This window comes from Cyprinodon tularosa, unplaced genomic scaffold (genome assembly GCF_016077235.1).
Source record: "Cyprinodon tularosa strain WSP-4 unplaced genomic scaffold, ASM1607723v1 ctg1911, whole genome shotgun sequence".
Classification (NCBI taxonomy): Eukaryota; Metazoa; Chordata; class Actinopteri; order Cyprinodontiformes; family Cyprinodontidae; genus Cyprinodon; species Cyprinodon tularosa.
In genome coordinates this window covers 791-17,070 of record NW_024038683.1, presented here as the reverse complement: position 1 = coordinate 17,070, position 16,280 = coordinate 791, and the positions used below count along the sequence as shown (strand labels likewise).

Below are 16,280 nucleotides of genomic sequence, written 5' to 3'. Positions count from 1 at the left end.
AGTCTGTGGCACTGCTCAGGTGTTATGATAGCCCAGGTTGCTCTAATAGTGGCTTTTAGCTCTTCTGAATTGTTGGGTCTGGTGTATTGCATCTTCTTCTTCACAATACCCCATAGATTTTCTATGGGGTTAAGGTCAGGAGAGTTTGCTGGCCAATTAAGAACAGGGATACCATGGTCCTTCAACCAGGTACTGGTAGCTTTGGCACTGTGTGCAGGTGCCAAGTCCTGTTGGAAAATGAAATCTGCATCTCCAAAAAGTTGGTCAGCTGCAGGAAGCATGAAGTGCTCTAAAACTTCCTGGTATGTGGCTGCGTTGACCCTGGACCTCAGAAAACACAATGGACCAACACCAGCAGATGACATGGCACCCCAAACCATCACTGAATGTGGAAACTTTACACTGGACTTCAAGCAACGTGGATGAAGTGCCTCTCTTCTTTTCCTCCAGACTCTGGGACCTTGATTTCCAAAGGAAATGCAAAATTTACTTTCATCAGAGAACATGACTTTGGACCACTCACCAGCAGTCCAGTCCTGTTTCTCTTTAGACGCTTCTGACGCTGTCTGTGGTTCAAGAGTGGCTTGACACAAGGAATGCGACAGCAGAAACCCATGTCTTTCATACGTCTGTGTGTGGTGGTTCTTGAAGCACTCACTCCAGCTGCAGTCCACTCTTTGTGAATCTCCCCCACATTTTTGAAGGGGTTTTGTTTCACAATCCTCTCCAGGGTGCGGTTATCTCTCTTGCTTGTACACTTTTTTCGACCACATCTTTTCCTTCCCTTCGCCTCTCTATTAATGTGCTTGGACACTGAGCTCTGTGAACAGCCAGCCTCTTTAGCGATGACCTTTTGTGTCTTGCCCTCCTTGTGCAAGGTGTCGATGGTCGTCTTTTGGACAACTGTCAAGTCAGCAGTCTTCCCCATGATTGTGTAGCCTATAGAACTAGACTGAAAGACCATTTAAAGGCTTTTGCAGGTGGTTTGAGTTAATTAGCTGATTAGAGTGTGGCACCAGGGGCCATCAATTTTGAACCTTTTCACAATATTCTAATTTTCTGATATGATGAATTTGAGATTTTCATTTGTTGTCATTTGTAATCATCAAAATTAAACAAAATAAACATCTGAAATATATGAGTTTGTATGTAATGTATGAATATAATATACAAGTTTCACTTTTTAAATGGAATTACTGAAATCAATCTACTTTTTCATGATATTCTAATTTTATGACCAGCACCTGTATGGTTCCTAGGCTAGTGTCTCCAGGTAGCCTGATGAGGGCAGCGTTAGTATCAGGTGGTTCCTACCTATGGTTCCTAGGCTAGTGTCTCCAGGTAGCCTGATGAGGGCAGCGTTAGTATCAGGTGGTTCCTACCTATGGTTCCTAGGCTAGTGTCTCCAGGTAGCCTGATGAGGGCAGCGTTAGTATCAGGTGGTTCCTACCTATGGTTCCTAGGCTAGTGTCTCCAGGTAGCCTGATGAGGGCAGCGTTAGTATCAGGTGGTTCCTACCTATGGTTCCTAGGCTAGTGTCTCCAGGTAGCCTGATGAGGGCAGCGTTAGTATCAGGTGGTTCCTACCTATGGTTCCTAGGCTAGTGTCTCCAGGTAGCCTGATGAGGGCAGCGTTAGTATCAGGTGGTTCCTACCTATGGTTCCTAGGCTAGTGTCTCCAGGTAGCCTGATGAGGGCAGCGTTAGTATCAGGCAGTTCCTACCTATGGTTCCTAGGCTAGTGTCTCCAGGTAGCCTGATGAGGGCAGCGTTAGTATCAGGTGGTTCCTACCTATGGTTCCTAGGCTAGTGTCTCCAGGTAGCCTGATGAGGGCAGCGTTAGTATCAGGTGGTTCCTACCTATGGTTCCTAGGCTAGTGTCTCCAGGTAGCCTGATGAGGGCAGCGTTAGTATCAGGTGGTTCCTACCTATGGTTCCTAGGCTAGTGTCTCCAGGTAGCCTGATGAGGGCAGCGTTAGTATCAGGCAGTTCCTACCTATGGTTCCTAGGCTAGTGTCTCCAGGTAGCCTGATGAGGGCAGCGTTAGTATCAGGTGGTTCCTACCTATGGTTCCTAGGCTAGTGTCTCCAGGTAGCCTGATGAGGGCAGCGTTAGTATCAGGTGGTTCCTACCTATGGTTCCTAGGCTAGTGTCTCCAGGTAGCCTGATGAGGGCAGCGTTAGTATCAGGTGGTTCCTACCTATGGTTCCTAGGCTAGTGTCTCCAGGTAGCCTGATGAGGGCAGCGTTAGTATCAGGTGGTTCCTACCTATGGTTCCTAGGCTAGTGTCTCCAGGTAGCCTGATGAGGGCAGCGTTAGTATCAGGCAGTTCCTACCTATGGTTCCTAGGCTAGTGTCTCCAGGTAGCCTGATGAGGGCAGCGTTAGTATCAGGTGGTTCCTACCTATGGTTCCTAGGCTAGTGTCTCCAGGTAGCCTGATGAGGGCGGCGTTAGTATCAGGTGGTTCCTACCTGTCCGGTGTAAGATGATCTGGGGGATCCTGGTGAAATCCAGCAGTCTGTGCTGATCATCCATCTTCTCCTCCTCGATCTGATCTAATCTTCCTTTAAACTCTGGGAATGTTTCTCCAGCAGGAGTTAACTGCTCGCTGACAAACTCTCCTTCCAGCTGGACTCAACACATTCTCACTGCAAACACTCACACATTAGCAGCCTCTCTGCTAGCACACGGAAAGTAAAGCTAATGCTAACAGCTGCTAGCTGCTAGGAGGACCTCGCTACAGCAGAAAGAAAGAGGCGGAAATGAACATCTTTAACCTTTGGTTAGGGGCGTGCCCATCGACTACCCGCAGCTACAACTTCCTCCTATGGGCTGACGCGATTTGGTGGCGCCATCTTGGGAAGGTCAACAGCTCTGTGTTGAATAGGAACAGAATCTATTTTTATCAACTTTAACTTTTTGAATATTGATCTAATTTTCAGTTTTGCTGTTTTTGCTGAAAACAAGCAAATGTTTCAGGAAATTAAATTCTTATTTTGGTCAATAGTTACAGAATATCCTGATAAGATGGATGCATGCTGCAAATTTTTTTATTGCTATATAAACGAACATATTTATTCAGGTGTACATACATCTCTGTCTCTCTCTGTATATATATATATATATATATATATATATATATATATATATATATATATATATATATATATATATATATATATATATATATATATATATATATATATATAAACTGTTTTCTCACCCCTCTTGGGGTGGTATGTGTCATCCTCAAGCTCGGGTCCTCTACCAGAGGCCTGGGAGTTTGAGGGTTCTGCGCAGTATCTTAGCTGTTCCTAGGACTGCGCTCTTCTGGACAGAGACCTCTGATGTTTTACCTGGAATCTGCTGTAGCCACTCTCCCAGTTTGGGGGTCACAGCCCCCAGTGCTCCAATTACCACTGGCACCACTGCTGCTCTTACTTTCCACATCTTTTCTAGCTCCTCCTTCAGTCCTTGGTATTTCTCAAGCTTCTCGTGTTCTTTCTTCTTGATGTTGCTGTCGCTTGGGATTGCCACATCTATCACTACTGCCTTCTTCTGCTGTTTGTCGATCAACACGATGTCTGGTTGGTTAGCCATCACCTGTTTGTCAGTCTGGATCTTGAAGTCCCATAGGATCTTAGCTCGGTCATTCTCAACTACCTTAGGAGGTGTCTTCCATTTTGACCTTGGGACTTCCAGCCCATACTCATGGCAGATGTTCCTGTACACTATGACAGCTACCTGGTTGTGGCGTTCCATGTATGCACTTCCTGCCTGCATTTTACACCCCGCTGTTATGTGCTGTATTGTTTCAGAGGCATCTTTGCACAGTCTGCATCGGGGGTCCTGCCTGGTGTGGTAGACCCTGGCCTCTATTGATCTTGTACTGAGTGCCTGTTCTTGTGCTGCCATGATTAGTACCTCTGTGCTGTCCTTCAGTCCAGCCTTTTCCAGCCACTGGTAGGATTTTTTGATATCAGCCACTTCTTCTATTTGTCTGTGGTGTACGCCGTGCAGCGGCTTGTCCCTCCATGACGGTTCTCCTTCCTCTTTCTTGTCCTCACTTTCGGTTTTCTCCTGCCTGAGGTACTCACCGAGCCATTTGTCTTTGGGGGCCATCTTTCTGATGTACTCCTGGATCTTAGTTGTTTCATCCTGGACAGTGGTCTTGACACTCACTAGCCCTCGGCCTCCCTCGCTACGCTTGGTGTACAGTCTCAGAGTGCTGGATTTGGGGTGGAACCCTCCATGCATTGTGAGGAGCTTTCTCGTCTTGATGTCAGTAGCCTCTATCTCCTCCTTTGGCCAGATTATTATACCAGCGGGGTATCTGATAACTGGTAGGGCATATGTGTTGATGGCTTGGATCTTTTTTTTCCCATTCGGCTGACTTTTCAGGACCTGCCTTACTCTTTGTAGGTATTTAGCTGTGGCAGTCTTTCTTGCCATCTCCTCGTGGTTTCTGTTAGCCTGTGGCACCCCAAGGTATTTGTAGCTGTCCTGAACATCTGTTATGTGGCCTTCTGGTAGTTCAACCCCCTCGGTTCTGATCATCTTCCCTCTCTTTGAGACCATGCGACCGCACTTGTCCAGTCCGAATGACATCCCAATGTTGTTGCTGTAGATCCTGGTAGTGTGGATCAGTGAGTCGATGTCTCGCTCACTCCTGCAATACAGCTTGATGTCATCCATGTAGAGGAGGTGACTGATGATTGTTCCGCTTCGGAATTGGTATCCGTAGCCAGTCTTTGTGATGATCTGGCTGAGGGGGTTCAGCCCTATGCAGAACAGCAGCGGGGATAGTGCATCGCCTTGGTATATGCCGCACTTGATGGTGACTTGTGCTATTGGCTTTGCATTGGCTTCCAGACTTGTTTTCCACAGCTTCATTGAGTTCTTGATGAAGGCTATTAGAGTCCTGTTGATCTTGTACATTTCCAAGCATTCCAGTATCCATGTATGTGGCATTGAGTCGTAAGCTTTCTTATAGTCAATCCAGGCAGTGCACAGATTTGTCTGCCTGGTCTTACAGTCTCGGGTGACTGCTCTATCCACTAGTAGCTGGTGCTTGGCTCCTCTGGTGTTGCTTCCTATTCCCTTCTGGGAAGGCTGCATGTATTGAGCCATGTGCCTATTCATCTTAGCCGCTATGATGCCTGACAGGAGCTTCCATGTTGTACATAGGCAAGTTATTGGCCGGTAGTTGGATGGGATTGTTCCCTTCTGGGGATCCTTCATGATCAGGATTGTCCGTCCTTGGGTTAACCATTCTGGGTGGGTCCCATTCATCAGCAGTTGGTTCATTTGTGCTGCGAGGCGTACATGAAGTGCGGTTAGTTTTTTCAGCCAGTAGGTGTGGATCATGTCAGGGCCTGGTGCTGTCCAGCTCTTCATACCTGCCGCTCTTTCTTGGACATCTGCCGTTGTAATGGTTACTGGTTCTTGTTCTGGGAGATTGCTGTGATCTGATCTTAGATCTTCCAGCCACTGAGCATTGGTGTTGTGGGATGCCTCCTTCTCCCATATGTTTCTCCAGTACTGTTCAGTCTCAGCCCTGGGTGGATCTGATCTTGAATTACCCTGCCACTGTGAGTACACTTTGGATGGGTTGGTGGAGAACACCTGGTTTATTCTCCTGGCTTCTGCTTCTCCCTTATATCTCTTTAGGCGGGTGGCCAGGGCGGCGAGTCTTTGTTTGGCAGTTTCCAGATCCTCAGGAATCGACAGCTTGTTGTACTTAGGTAACCTCTTCCCTACACCTTTCTGCAGGTCTGAGAGCTGACTAACCTCTCTTCGTGTTGCCTTGATCTTGGCTTCCAGCCTTCTTCTCCATGGGGGCTCTGCTTTGCGGCCTGTGGTGTTTATCTTATAGCCAAGCATCTCTAGGATCACTGTAGCTGTGGCGTAGGTCAGCTCATTGGTTTCAGTTATGTCCTTAGTAGGGATAGTATGTAGTGCTGCATTTACATCTTCTAGAAGGCTTTCAGAGGGTACTCTGTCACTTAGCCTTGGCAGTCTTGGTCGTCGTATTAGGGGATCCAGTTTCGCTATGATCTGCTGTCGCAGGTCAGCTGCCCTTACGTTTAGTGGGCCTGTTGTAGTTGGGGCTGGGGACCCAATCTCTGTGTGTTGGGATGATGATATTTCCCTACTGACCTGTTGTCCTGACTCCCCCTTGCCGCAGCATGTCAGTTGTACCTCGTCAATTTCTAGCTGTGAAAGGAGCTGCCGTTTGCGGATGTTGGAACACTGTGTTAGTAGTTGTTTCTTTGTCAATGATGACAATGGTTGTTGGAGCTGCCATAATTCCCATAGTCTCTGCATGTAACCTCTCTCACTGGGCATGCTTGTATAGTAGCATTTCATCAGTACCAAGTTTTCTGCTCTAGTCCATCTATGTCTTGTTCCAGTAGCCAATTTGTCATCAAGTTGCCCTGGTTCCCTATATATATATATATATATATATATATATATATATATATATATATATATATATATATATATATATATATATAATATATATATATATATATATATATATATATATGCCAAGCCTAATAATGCTTTTGTCTAACTATCAAGATTTTATTTCTGCCAGCTCACAAGACATGATGCTAAACATTTTTTAAGTTTTACAAAAAGGAATCCCTAAATTATATCCAAAGAAAATATTTAATTGCTTTCTGTTTATTTCTGGATAAAGATCCAGATGAAAAGGTTCATAGATCTTTGAATATTTCTCTATCAATTTTTTCGTTTCTATTTAAATATGATGAAAATGTTTCCTTGTATTGTCATTAAAACATTTTCCTTTAAATATTTCCTTTAAATATTTAAACATTTTAGTTGCATATTCATTTAATTTAGGTCTGGTTTGCCAATTATGGAGGTTCTCTCTGTATGTTATATATCAAACCCTGAGAATTTAAATCTCCTTAGACCCCTGAGCAGCAGAAACCAAGGGGTTAATTCTCTGAAATAAATTTAAAATCACCAAAGTAGAAAGAAAAATGTTTTTGTTTTTGGCTTTTTTTGGATTTTTTTTGCAGATTTTATAGATCTGTGTTTAATGCATAATTCATAGTAGATCAGGAAGTGTTTGCTTTGGGATGGAAACCTTGGATGATAAAATCATTCCTTTATTGGACATTTTATCTGTCTGCTATATCTGCTATATTAACCAATAGGATGCGTTCAACTAGATCTGCTATATTAACCAATAGGATGCGTTCAACTAGATCTGCTATATTAACCAATAGGATGCGTTCAACTAGATCTGCTATATTAACCAATAGGATGCGTTCAACTAGATCTGCTATATTAACCAATAGGATGCGTTCAACTAGATCTGCTATATTAACCAATAGGATGCGTTCAACTAGATCTGCTATATTAACCAATAGGATGCGTTCAACTAGATCTGCTATATTAACCAATAGGATGCGTTCAACTAGATCTGCTATATTAACCAATAGGATGCGTTCAACTAGATCTGCTATATTAACCAATAGGATGCGTTCAACTAGATCTGCTATATTAACCAATAGGATGCGTTCAACTAGATCTGCTATATTAACCGATAGGATGCGTTCAACTAGATCTGCTATATTAACCAATAGGATGCGTTCAACTAGATCTGCTATATTAACCAATAGGATGCGTTCAACTAGATCTGCTATATTAACCAATAGGATGCGTTCAACTAGATCTGCTATATTAACCAATAGGATGCGTTCAACTAGATCTGCTATATTAACCAATAGGATGCGTTCAACTAGATCTGCTATATTAACCAATAGGATGCGTTCAACTAGATCTGCTATATTAACCAATAGGATGCGTTCAACTAGATCTGCTATATTAACCAATAGGATGCGTTCAACTAGATCTGCTATATTAACCGATAGGATGCGTTCAACTAGATCTGCTATATTAACCAATAGGATGCGTTCAATAGGATGCGTTCAACTAGATCTGCTATATTAACCAATAGGATGCGTTCAACTAGATCTGCTATATTAACCAATAGGATGCGTTCAACTAGATCTGCTATATTAACCAATAGGATGCGTTCAACTAGATCTGCTATATTAACCAATAGGATGCGTTCAACTAGATCTGCTATATTAACCAATAGGATGCGTTCAACTAGATCTGCTATATTAACCAATAGGATGCGTTCAACTAGATCTGCTATATTAACCAATAGGATGCGTTCAACTAGATCTGCTATATTAACCAATAGGATGCGTTCAACTAGATCTGCTATATTAACCAATAGGATGCGTTCAACTAGATCTGCTATATTAACCAATAGGATGCGTTCAACTAGATCTGCTATATTAACCAATAGGATGCGTTCAACTAGATCTGCTATATTAACCAATAGGATGCGTTCAACTAGATCTGCTATATTAACCAATAGGATGCGTTCAACTAGATCTGCTATATTAACCAATAGGATGCGTTCAACTAGATCTGCTATATTAACCAATAGGATGCGTTCAACTAGATCTGCTATATTAACCAATAGGATGCGTTCAACTAGATCTGCTATATTAACCAATAGGATGCGTTCAACTAGATCTGCTATATTAACCGATAGGATGCGTTCAACTAGATCTGCTATATTAACCGATAGGATGCGTTCAACTAGATCTGCTATATTAACCAATAGGATGCGTTCAACTAGATCTGCTATATTAACCAATAGGATGCGTTCAACTAGATCTGCTATATTAACCAATAGGATGCGTTCAACTAGATCTGCTATATTAACCAATAGGATGCGTTCAACTAGATCTGCTATATTAACCAATAGGATGCGTTCAACTAGATCTGCTATATTAACCAATAGGATGCGTTCAACTAGATCTGCTATATTAACCAATAGGATGCGTTCAACTAGATCTGCTATATTAACCAATAGGATGCGTTCAACTAGATCTGCTATATTAACCGATAGGATGCGTTCAACTAGATCTGCTATATTAACCAATAGGATGCGTTCAACTAGATCTGCTATATTAACCGATAGGATGCGTTCAACTAGATCTGCTATATTAACCGATAGGATGCGTTCAACTAGATCTGCTATATTAACCAATAGGATGCGTTCAACTAGATCTGCTATATTAACCAATAGGATGCGTTCAACTAGATCTGCTATATTAACCAATAGGATGCGTTCAACTAGATCTGCTATATTAACCAATAGGATGCGTTCAACTAGATCTGCTATATTAACCGATAGGATGCGTTCAACTAGATCTGCTATATTAACCGATAGGATGCGTTCAACTAGATCTGCTATATTAACCAATAGGATGCGTTCAACTAGATCTGCTATATTAACCGATAGGATGCGTTCAACTAGATCTGCTATATTAACCAATAGGATGCGTTCAACTAGATCTGCTATATTAACCGATAGGATGCGTTCAACTAGATCTGCTATATTAACCAATAGGATGCGTTCAACTAGATCTGCTATATTAACCAATAGGATGCGTTCAACTAGATCTGCTATATTAACCAATAGGATGCGTTCAACTAGATCTGCTATATTAACCAATAGGATGCGTTCAACTAGATCTGCTATATTAACCAATAGGATGCGTTCAACTAGATCTGCTATATTAACCAATAGGATGCGTTCAACTAGATCTGCTATATTAACCGATAGGATGCGTTCAACTAGATCTGCTATATTAACCAATAGGATGCGTTCAACTAGATCTGCTATATTAACCAATAGGATGCGTTCAACTAGATCTGCTATATTAACCAATAGGATGCGTTCAACTAGATCTGCTATATTAACCAATAGGATGCGTTCAACTAGATCTGCTATATTAACCAATAGGATGCGTTCAACTAGATCTGCTATATTAACCAATAGGATGCGTTCAACTAGATCTGCTATATTAACCGATAGGATGCGTTCAACTAGATCTGCTATATTAACCGATAGGATGCGTTCAACTAGATCTGCTATATTAACCAATAGGATGCGTTCAACTAGATCTGCTATATTAACCGATAGGATGCGTTCAACTAGATCTGCTATATTAACCAATAGGATGCGTTCAACTAGATCTGCTATATTAACCGATAGGATGCGTTCAACTAGATCTGCTATATTAACCAATAGGATGCGTTCAACTAGATCTGCTATATTAACCGATAGGATGCGTTCAACTAGATCTGCTATATTAACCGATAGGATGCGTTCAACTAGATCTGCTATATTAACCAATAGGATGCGTTCAACTAGATCTGCTATATTAACCGATAGGATGCGTTCAACTAGATCTGCTATATTAACCAATAGGATGCGTTCAACTAGATCTGCTATATTAACCGATAGGATGCGTTCAACTAGATCTGCTATATTAACCAATAGGATGCGTTCAACTAGATCTGCTATATTAACCAATAGGATGCGTTCAACTAGATCTGCTATATTAACCAATAGGATGCGTTCAACTAGATCTGCTATATTAACCGATAGGATGCGTTCAACTAGATCTGCTATATTAACCAATAGGATGCGTTCAACTAGATCTGCTATATTAACCAATAGGATGCGTTCAACTAGATCTGCTATATTAACCGATAGGATGCGTTCAACTAGATCTGCTATATTAACCAATAGGATGCGTTCAACTAGATCTGCTATATTAACCAATAGGATGCGTTCAACTAGATCTGCTATATTAACCAATAGGATGCGTTCAACTAGATCTGCTATATTAACCAATAGGATGCGTTCAACTAGATCTGCTATATTAACCAATAGGATGCGTTCAACTAGATCTGCTATATTAACCAATAGGATGCGTTCAACTAGATCTGCTATATTAACCAATAGGATGCGTTCAACTAGATCTGCTATATTAACCAATAGGATGCGTTCAACTAGATCTGCTATATTAACCAATAGGATGCGTTCAACTAGATCTGCTATATTAACCAATAGGATGCGTTCAACTAGATCTGCTATATTAACCGATAGGATGCGTTCAACTAGATCTGCTATATTAACCGATAGGATGCGTTCAACTAGATCTGCTATGTTAACCGATAGGATGCGTTCAACTAGATCTGCTATATTAACCAATAGGATGCGTTCAACTAGATCTGCTATATTAACCGATAGGATGCGTTCAACTAGATCTGCTATATTAACCGATAGGATGCGTTCAACTAGATCTGCTATATTAACCGATAGGATGCGTTCAACTAGATCTGCTATATTAACCAATAGGATGCGTTCAACTAGATCTGCTATATTAACCAATAGGATGCGTTCAACTAGATCTGCTATATTAACCGATAGGATGCGTTCAACTAGATCTGCTATATTAACCGATAGGATGCGTTCAACTAGATCTGCTATATTAACCGATAGGATGCGTTCAACTAGATCTGCTATATTAACCGATAGGATGCGTTCAACTAGATCTGCTATATTAACCGATAGGATGCGTTCAACTAGATCTGCTATATTAACCGATAGGATGCGTTCAACTAGATCTGCTATATTAACCGATAGGATGCGTTCAACTAGATCTGCTATATTAACCGATAGGATGCGTTCAACTAGATCTGCTATATTAACCGATAGGATGCGTTCAACTAGATCTGCTATATTAACCGATAGGATGCGTTCAACTAGATCTGCTATATTAACCGATAGGATGCGTTCAACTAGATCTGCTATATTAACCGATAGGATGCGTTCAACTAGATCTGCTATATTAACCAATAGGATGCGTTCAACTAGATCTGCTATATTAACCGATAGGATGCGTTCAACTAGATCTGCTATATTAACCAATAGGATGCGTTCAACTAGATCTGCTATATTAACCAATAGGATGCGTTCAACTAGATCTGCTATATTAACCAATAGGATGCGTTCAACTAGATCTGCTATATTAACCAATAGGATGCGTTCAACTAGATCTGCTATATTAACCGATAGGATGCGTTCAACTAGATCTGCTATATTAACCGATAGGATGCGTTCAACTAGATCTGCTATATTAACCAATAGGATGCGTTCAACTAGATCTGCTATATTAACCGATAGGATGCGTTCAACTAGATCTGCTATATTAACCAATAGGATGCGTTCAACTGGATCTAAATCAAAGTTTTCTGTCCAACAGTAATGATGATCTGCACGGCAGCATTCTATACCCAGATATTGTAGCATCTAGGATAGAGCTGTCAGTCTGGGAAAGAATCTGCTTGTTATTCCAAATTATAAAGGTTCAGTTTTTTTGCAACATAAAACTGCCTAAAACTACCACATATCCTGATCACTAAAATGTGACTAAGACTAATGATAGTTTTCATCCTGAAGACTAAGTCTAAATCTAAGATGTCTGTCAAAAACAGCCCTGCTGATCAAGTACTATTTTATATGCTATAGTTACTCTATTTATAATATATTAACAATGGTTGCTTTATTTCTCACCCAGCCTGAAGCTCAAACTAAACTTGAAGGTTACTGAAAGGTGGTCAGAGACGACAGGGTTGTAAGGAAACACTGTTATTTCTTCACATTTAATACCACATGTCAACACAAGGTCCAAAGATGAGAATGAATGAGTCTGTGCGCATTTTGAATAAAGCTAATCGAATCCAAGATTGCATTAAATGCTGCAACTAAGGCGTCACCTTCAGCATCAGACTGTTATAATCCTCCACTATGATGATCTCAGTGTTCAGCACTACATCAGGTAAGGACTTTTATAGTTGGCTAGTAACTAGTTACATTTACTCCAGTAACTTTATGAAAAAAAATCACTTTTTAGTAGTTTCACAGCACTTGCCTGTATGATAGAAATCACTACTGAATCTTTGGTTACTCTATCCGTTTTTAGCAACTTCACTCAGGAAAAACAAGCTTATTTTAAACAAATATGCACCAGAAAGAGAGAATTACGATTTTTTTTGTACTCAGTGCTTATTGTTTAAATGTTATTTTCCATCTGTGGAGTCTACCATGTCACTTACAGGTTGATAATTCAGTAAACAGGAATCTATTCTTACATATTGTTAGTATTGATTTTGTAAGTTGTATAACTTATATATTATCAAATACTTTTTACTCTTGAGTGATTTCTTTAAAGGCTACTTTCTACTTTTACTCGAGTACAAATATGAATTAGTGCAACTTTTTTTAGTAAAATGTTTGGGTTCTCTACCCAGCTCTGCACACACATCCAGCTAAGAACTGGTTTAAGTTCAATTCTTTAATCATTGAATTGATTAGATTGTCACACAAATCATCTCCACTGGTACAATGTTTAGAGGAAGGTCTCTGAATTTATGTAAAAGATTAACTGGTTCAGATCGTCTGACATTTAAGGTCTACAGTTTGTAGATTTCAAAGTAAGGTTCTGGTGTGGATAAAAGAAGCTTCAACCTAAGAATTAGAAACTAAACTGATTAAACTAAATCTGACATAAGGAGTCAGTTAAATTGACCAAAAACAAATGTTGTTCAGAGACCTTTTATTAATTATTCTTTGAGCAATAATATTATCTAAACATATGTCCATTGTATATAATAAATATATCCAATCCAATAGTTTCTATTGCTGCTCTTTTCATCTATCAAAACATAATTATATTAACAGAAAACCTCTATTAACAGAAAATGCAGTAAAACTAGTTAGAAAGAAAAGAAAAAGAAAAAGAGAGAGATTGACCAATACAGCTTTTCCACAGCCGATCACGGAACAGATTCCTTTATTATCATTATAACCACGTCCCACTACGGGCTGCTGATTGATGGGGGCCGATTCTCTAAACAAATGAGCTTTTCTCTGTTTAAATGAAAAAGAAACCAACAAAAATATGAACAGTTACACGCTTTAATCAAACAAATAAAAAATATTCAGGAATCAAATAAAAACACTAGCAATAAAAAGCAAATCGTGGGAAAAACAAAGCATTCGCTTAAATGCGATCAAGGCAAGGCTGCTGAACGGACTCACGGATCGGTGAACGCATGCACGGATAAAAGCAGAAAAAAATAAACTTATTGTTCACAAATAGCCACCGGCCGATTTTTCTCTTAACAAAACAGAAATAAGAAAAATAGTTATCAAAAAAAAACAAATTTAACTTAGTTCTTTGGCGTCCCGTGATTAAAAACTATTCACCTGGTTTAGAATATCACAGCCTTTTTGCTCTGGTATCCATGTAAACAGTCATTTACTGCTTTCCTGTGGTGGAAAGTCTCTATTCTTTAATATTCGTCCCAAACATCATGCATGAAACCTGTTTCTGACTCATGTGACTTTTTTATGTGGTTAACGTTCTTCCACAGACCTCACAGGCTGAAAACCGTTCAGTCGTCATGTGATGCGATAAGTTACGTTTTTCAGTAAAACCTTTGTCACAAACCTGACAGGGGAACGGTTTCTCACCCGTGTGAGTTCTGGAGTTTCTGTCCAGATCAGATTTATTCATCAAGCTTTTCCACAGATTTAAAAAATGTCCCAGATTTGTGCTTTTCCATGTTTTCATTCCAAAGAGGTTTTGACGTAAACGTTTTCTCACACGTCTCACAGAAAACAGGCCTTTGGGCTGTGTGAATCCCCATGTGGTCGTTCAGCTGGATGTTTTGAACGAAGCTGTTGCCGCAGGTAGCGCACGCCTCTCCTTTGTGTGCAGCATGACGTGCCGAATCAGGTTGGGTTTAGAACCAAAGCTCTGGTCACAGGACGGACATTTAAAAGGCCTCTCGCCTGTGTGAGTTCTCAGGTGTACAGTCAAAAAAGCTTTTCTCTTAAATGCTTTTCCACAGGTGTTACAGGAAAAAGGCCGTTCATCCGAGTGGGTCGCCATATGCTTACTCAAAACACCCTTTCGAGTAAAACTTTTGCCACAAATGGTACAGGGGAACGGCTTCTCTCCTGTGTGGATGCTGACGTGCCTCAGGACAGCAGATCTATTGCTGAAATCTTTTCCACAGGACAGACATTTGTAAGGCCTCTCACCTGTGTGGGTTCTGATATGTAAAACCAAATTACACTTAAAGCTGAAGGTTTTATTACAGATGGAACATTTAAAGCCCTCCCCCTCTGCATGAATTCTCCTGTGTTCATTCAAACGAGACTTGGATATAAATCTTTTCCGACAGGTCTCGCAGGCGAAAGGCCTCTCCCCTGTGTGAGTTCTGATGTGTACAGCCAAAAAATCTCTTCTTTTAAAGGTTTTCCCACAGTTCTTGCAGGGAAAAGGCCTTTTCTCTGTGTGAGATATCATGTGTTCAGTCAAATTACCTTTTCGAGAAAAACTTCTGCCACAAACCTCACAGGAGAAGGGCTTCTCCCCTGTGTGAACTCTGAGGTGTCTTTCTAGAGCGGTTTCATTACTGAAGTTTTTCCCACAGGTTTGACATCCATGAATCTTCCCACCTGTGTGAGTTCTCATGTGGACCGTTAAACGTTCTTTTTTTAAGAAGCTCTCTCCACATGTCTCACAGGTGAAGGGGTTCTCCTCTGGATCTCCGGCCTCCTGCTCCTTATGCTCACTTTGCGGGAGCTCCATGGTCTCCTCTTCTGTCCAGGAAGGTTTTTCTGCTCCTCTATCTGCAGATGTTCTGGTTCCTCTTGGTCCAGACTGGAATTCCTCTCCTGTTTGCAGCGCGATCTGGAAAGACAAACACAAGACTAAGACTTTCTATTGTAGAAATTAGTCACTTCACTTTAATCATCTAAGTAGCCTATCTGCAAGTTACTAGACTGTAACTACATTTCCCAGCATGCCCTGCAACTCTGACGTCACATCACAGCTTATTTTGCTACAAGCAGAGGGCTTCATTGGTTAAATGTTTATTAAACAACCAAGACCTCACACATTGTTTTTTATAAACAAAATATTAATAACAATATTATAAATAAACATTTATTATATTAATAAACATATTAAGATAAATAAATTATTATAGATGATTAAATTATAATTATTATAAATTATGTTTGGATTGTTTTGGTTTTTGTTTTTCTGCTCTTTAACAATCCAAGCTCAAGTGAGCTAACTGCGCTAACTCTGCATCTGCTGCTCGCAGGTGTCAGCAGAGGCTGACTGAAGCCAAAATAAAAGGAGCCTGGATGGAGGGAGGGGCGGAGCTACAGGTGATAGATGCTACCACGCCAGGCACAGAATACCGGCCAGGGCAGAGGTCCGAGACATCCCAAGAACACCATCCCTACTGTAAAGCATGGGGGTGGCAGCATCATGATTTGGGGGT

The 16,280-nt window shown here is 40.8% G+C and overlaps 1 protein-coding gene across 1 annotated transcript; it reads right to left on the bottom strand.

The window, feature by feature from the left end:
* Positions 1-14,266: 14,266 nt before the first annotated feature.
* LOC119782340 (oocyte zinc finger protein XlCOF19-like) lies at positions 14,267-15,705 on the bottom strand. Its single transcript, XM_038283283.1, has one exon. It carries the CDS (start codon positions 15,575-15,577, stop codon positions 14,636-14,638), a length of 942 nt encoding a protein of 313 aa, XP_038139211.1. The 5' UTR covers positions 15,578-15,705; the 3' UTR covers positions 14,267-14,635.
* Positions 15,706-16,280: the final 575 nt, after the last annotated feature.

Excerpts from the sequence above, each read along its gene's own strand:
- LOC119782340 (XM_038283283.1), bottom strand. The coding sequence starts at position 15,577 with ATGGAGCTCCCGCAAAGTGAGCATAAGGAGCAGGAGGCCGGAGATCCA.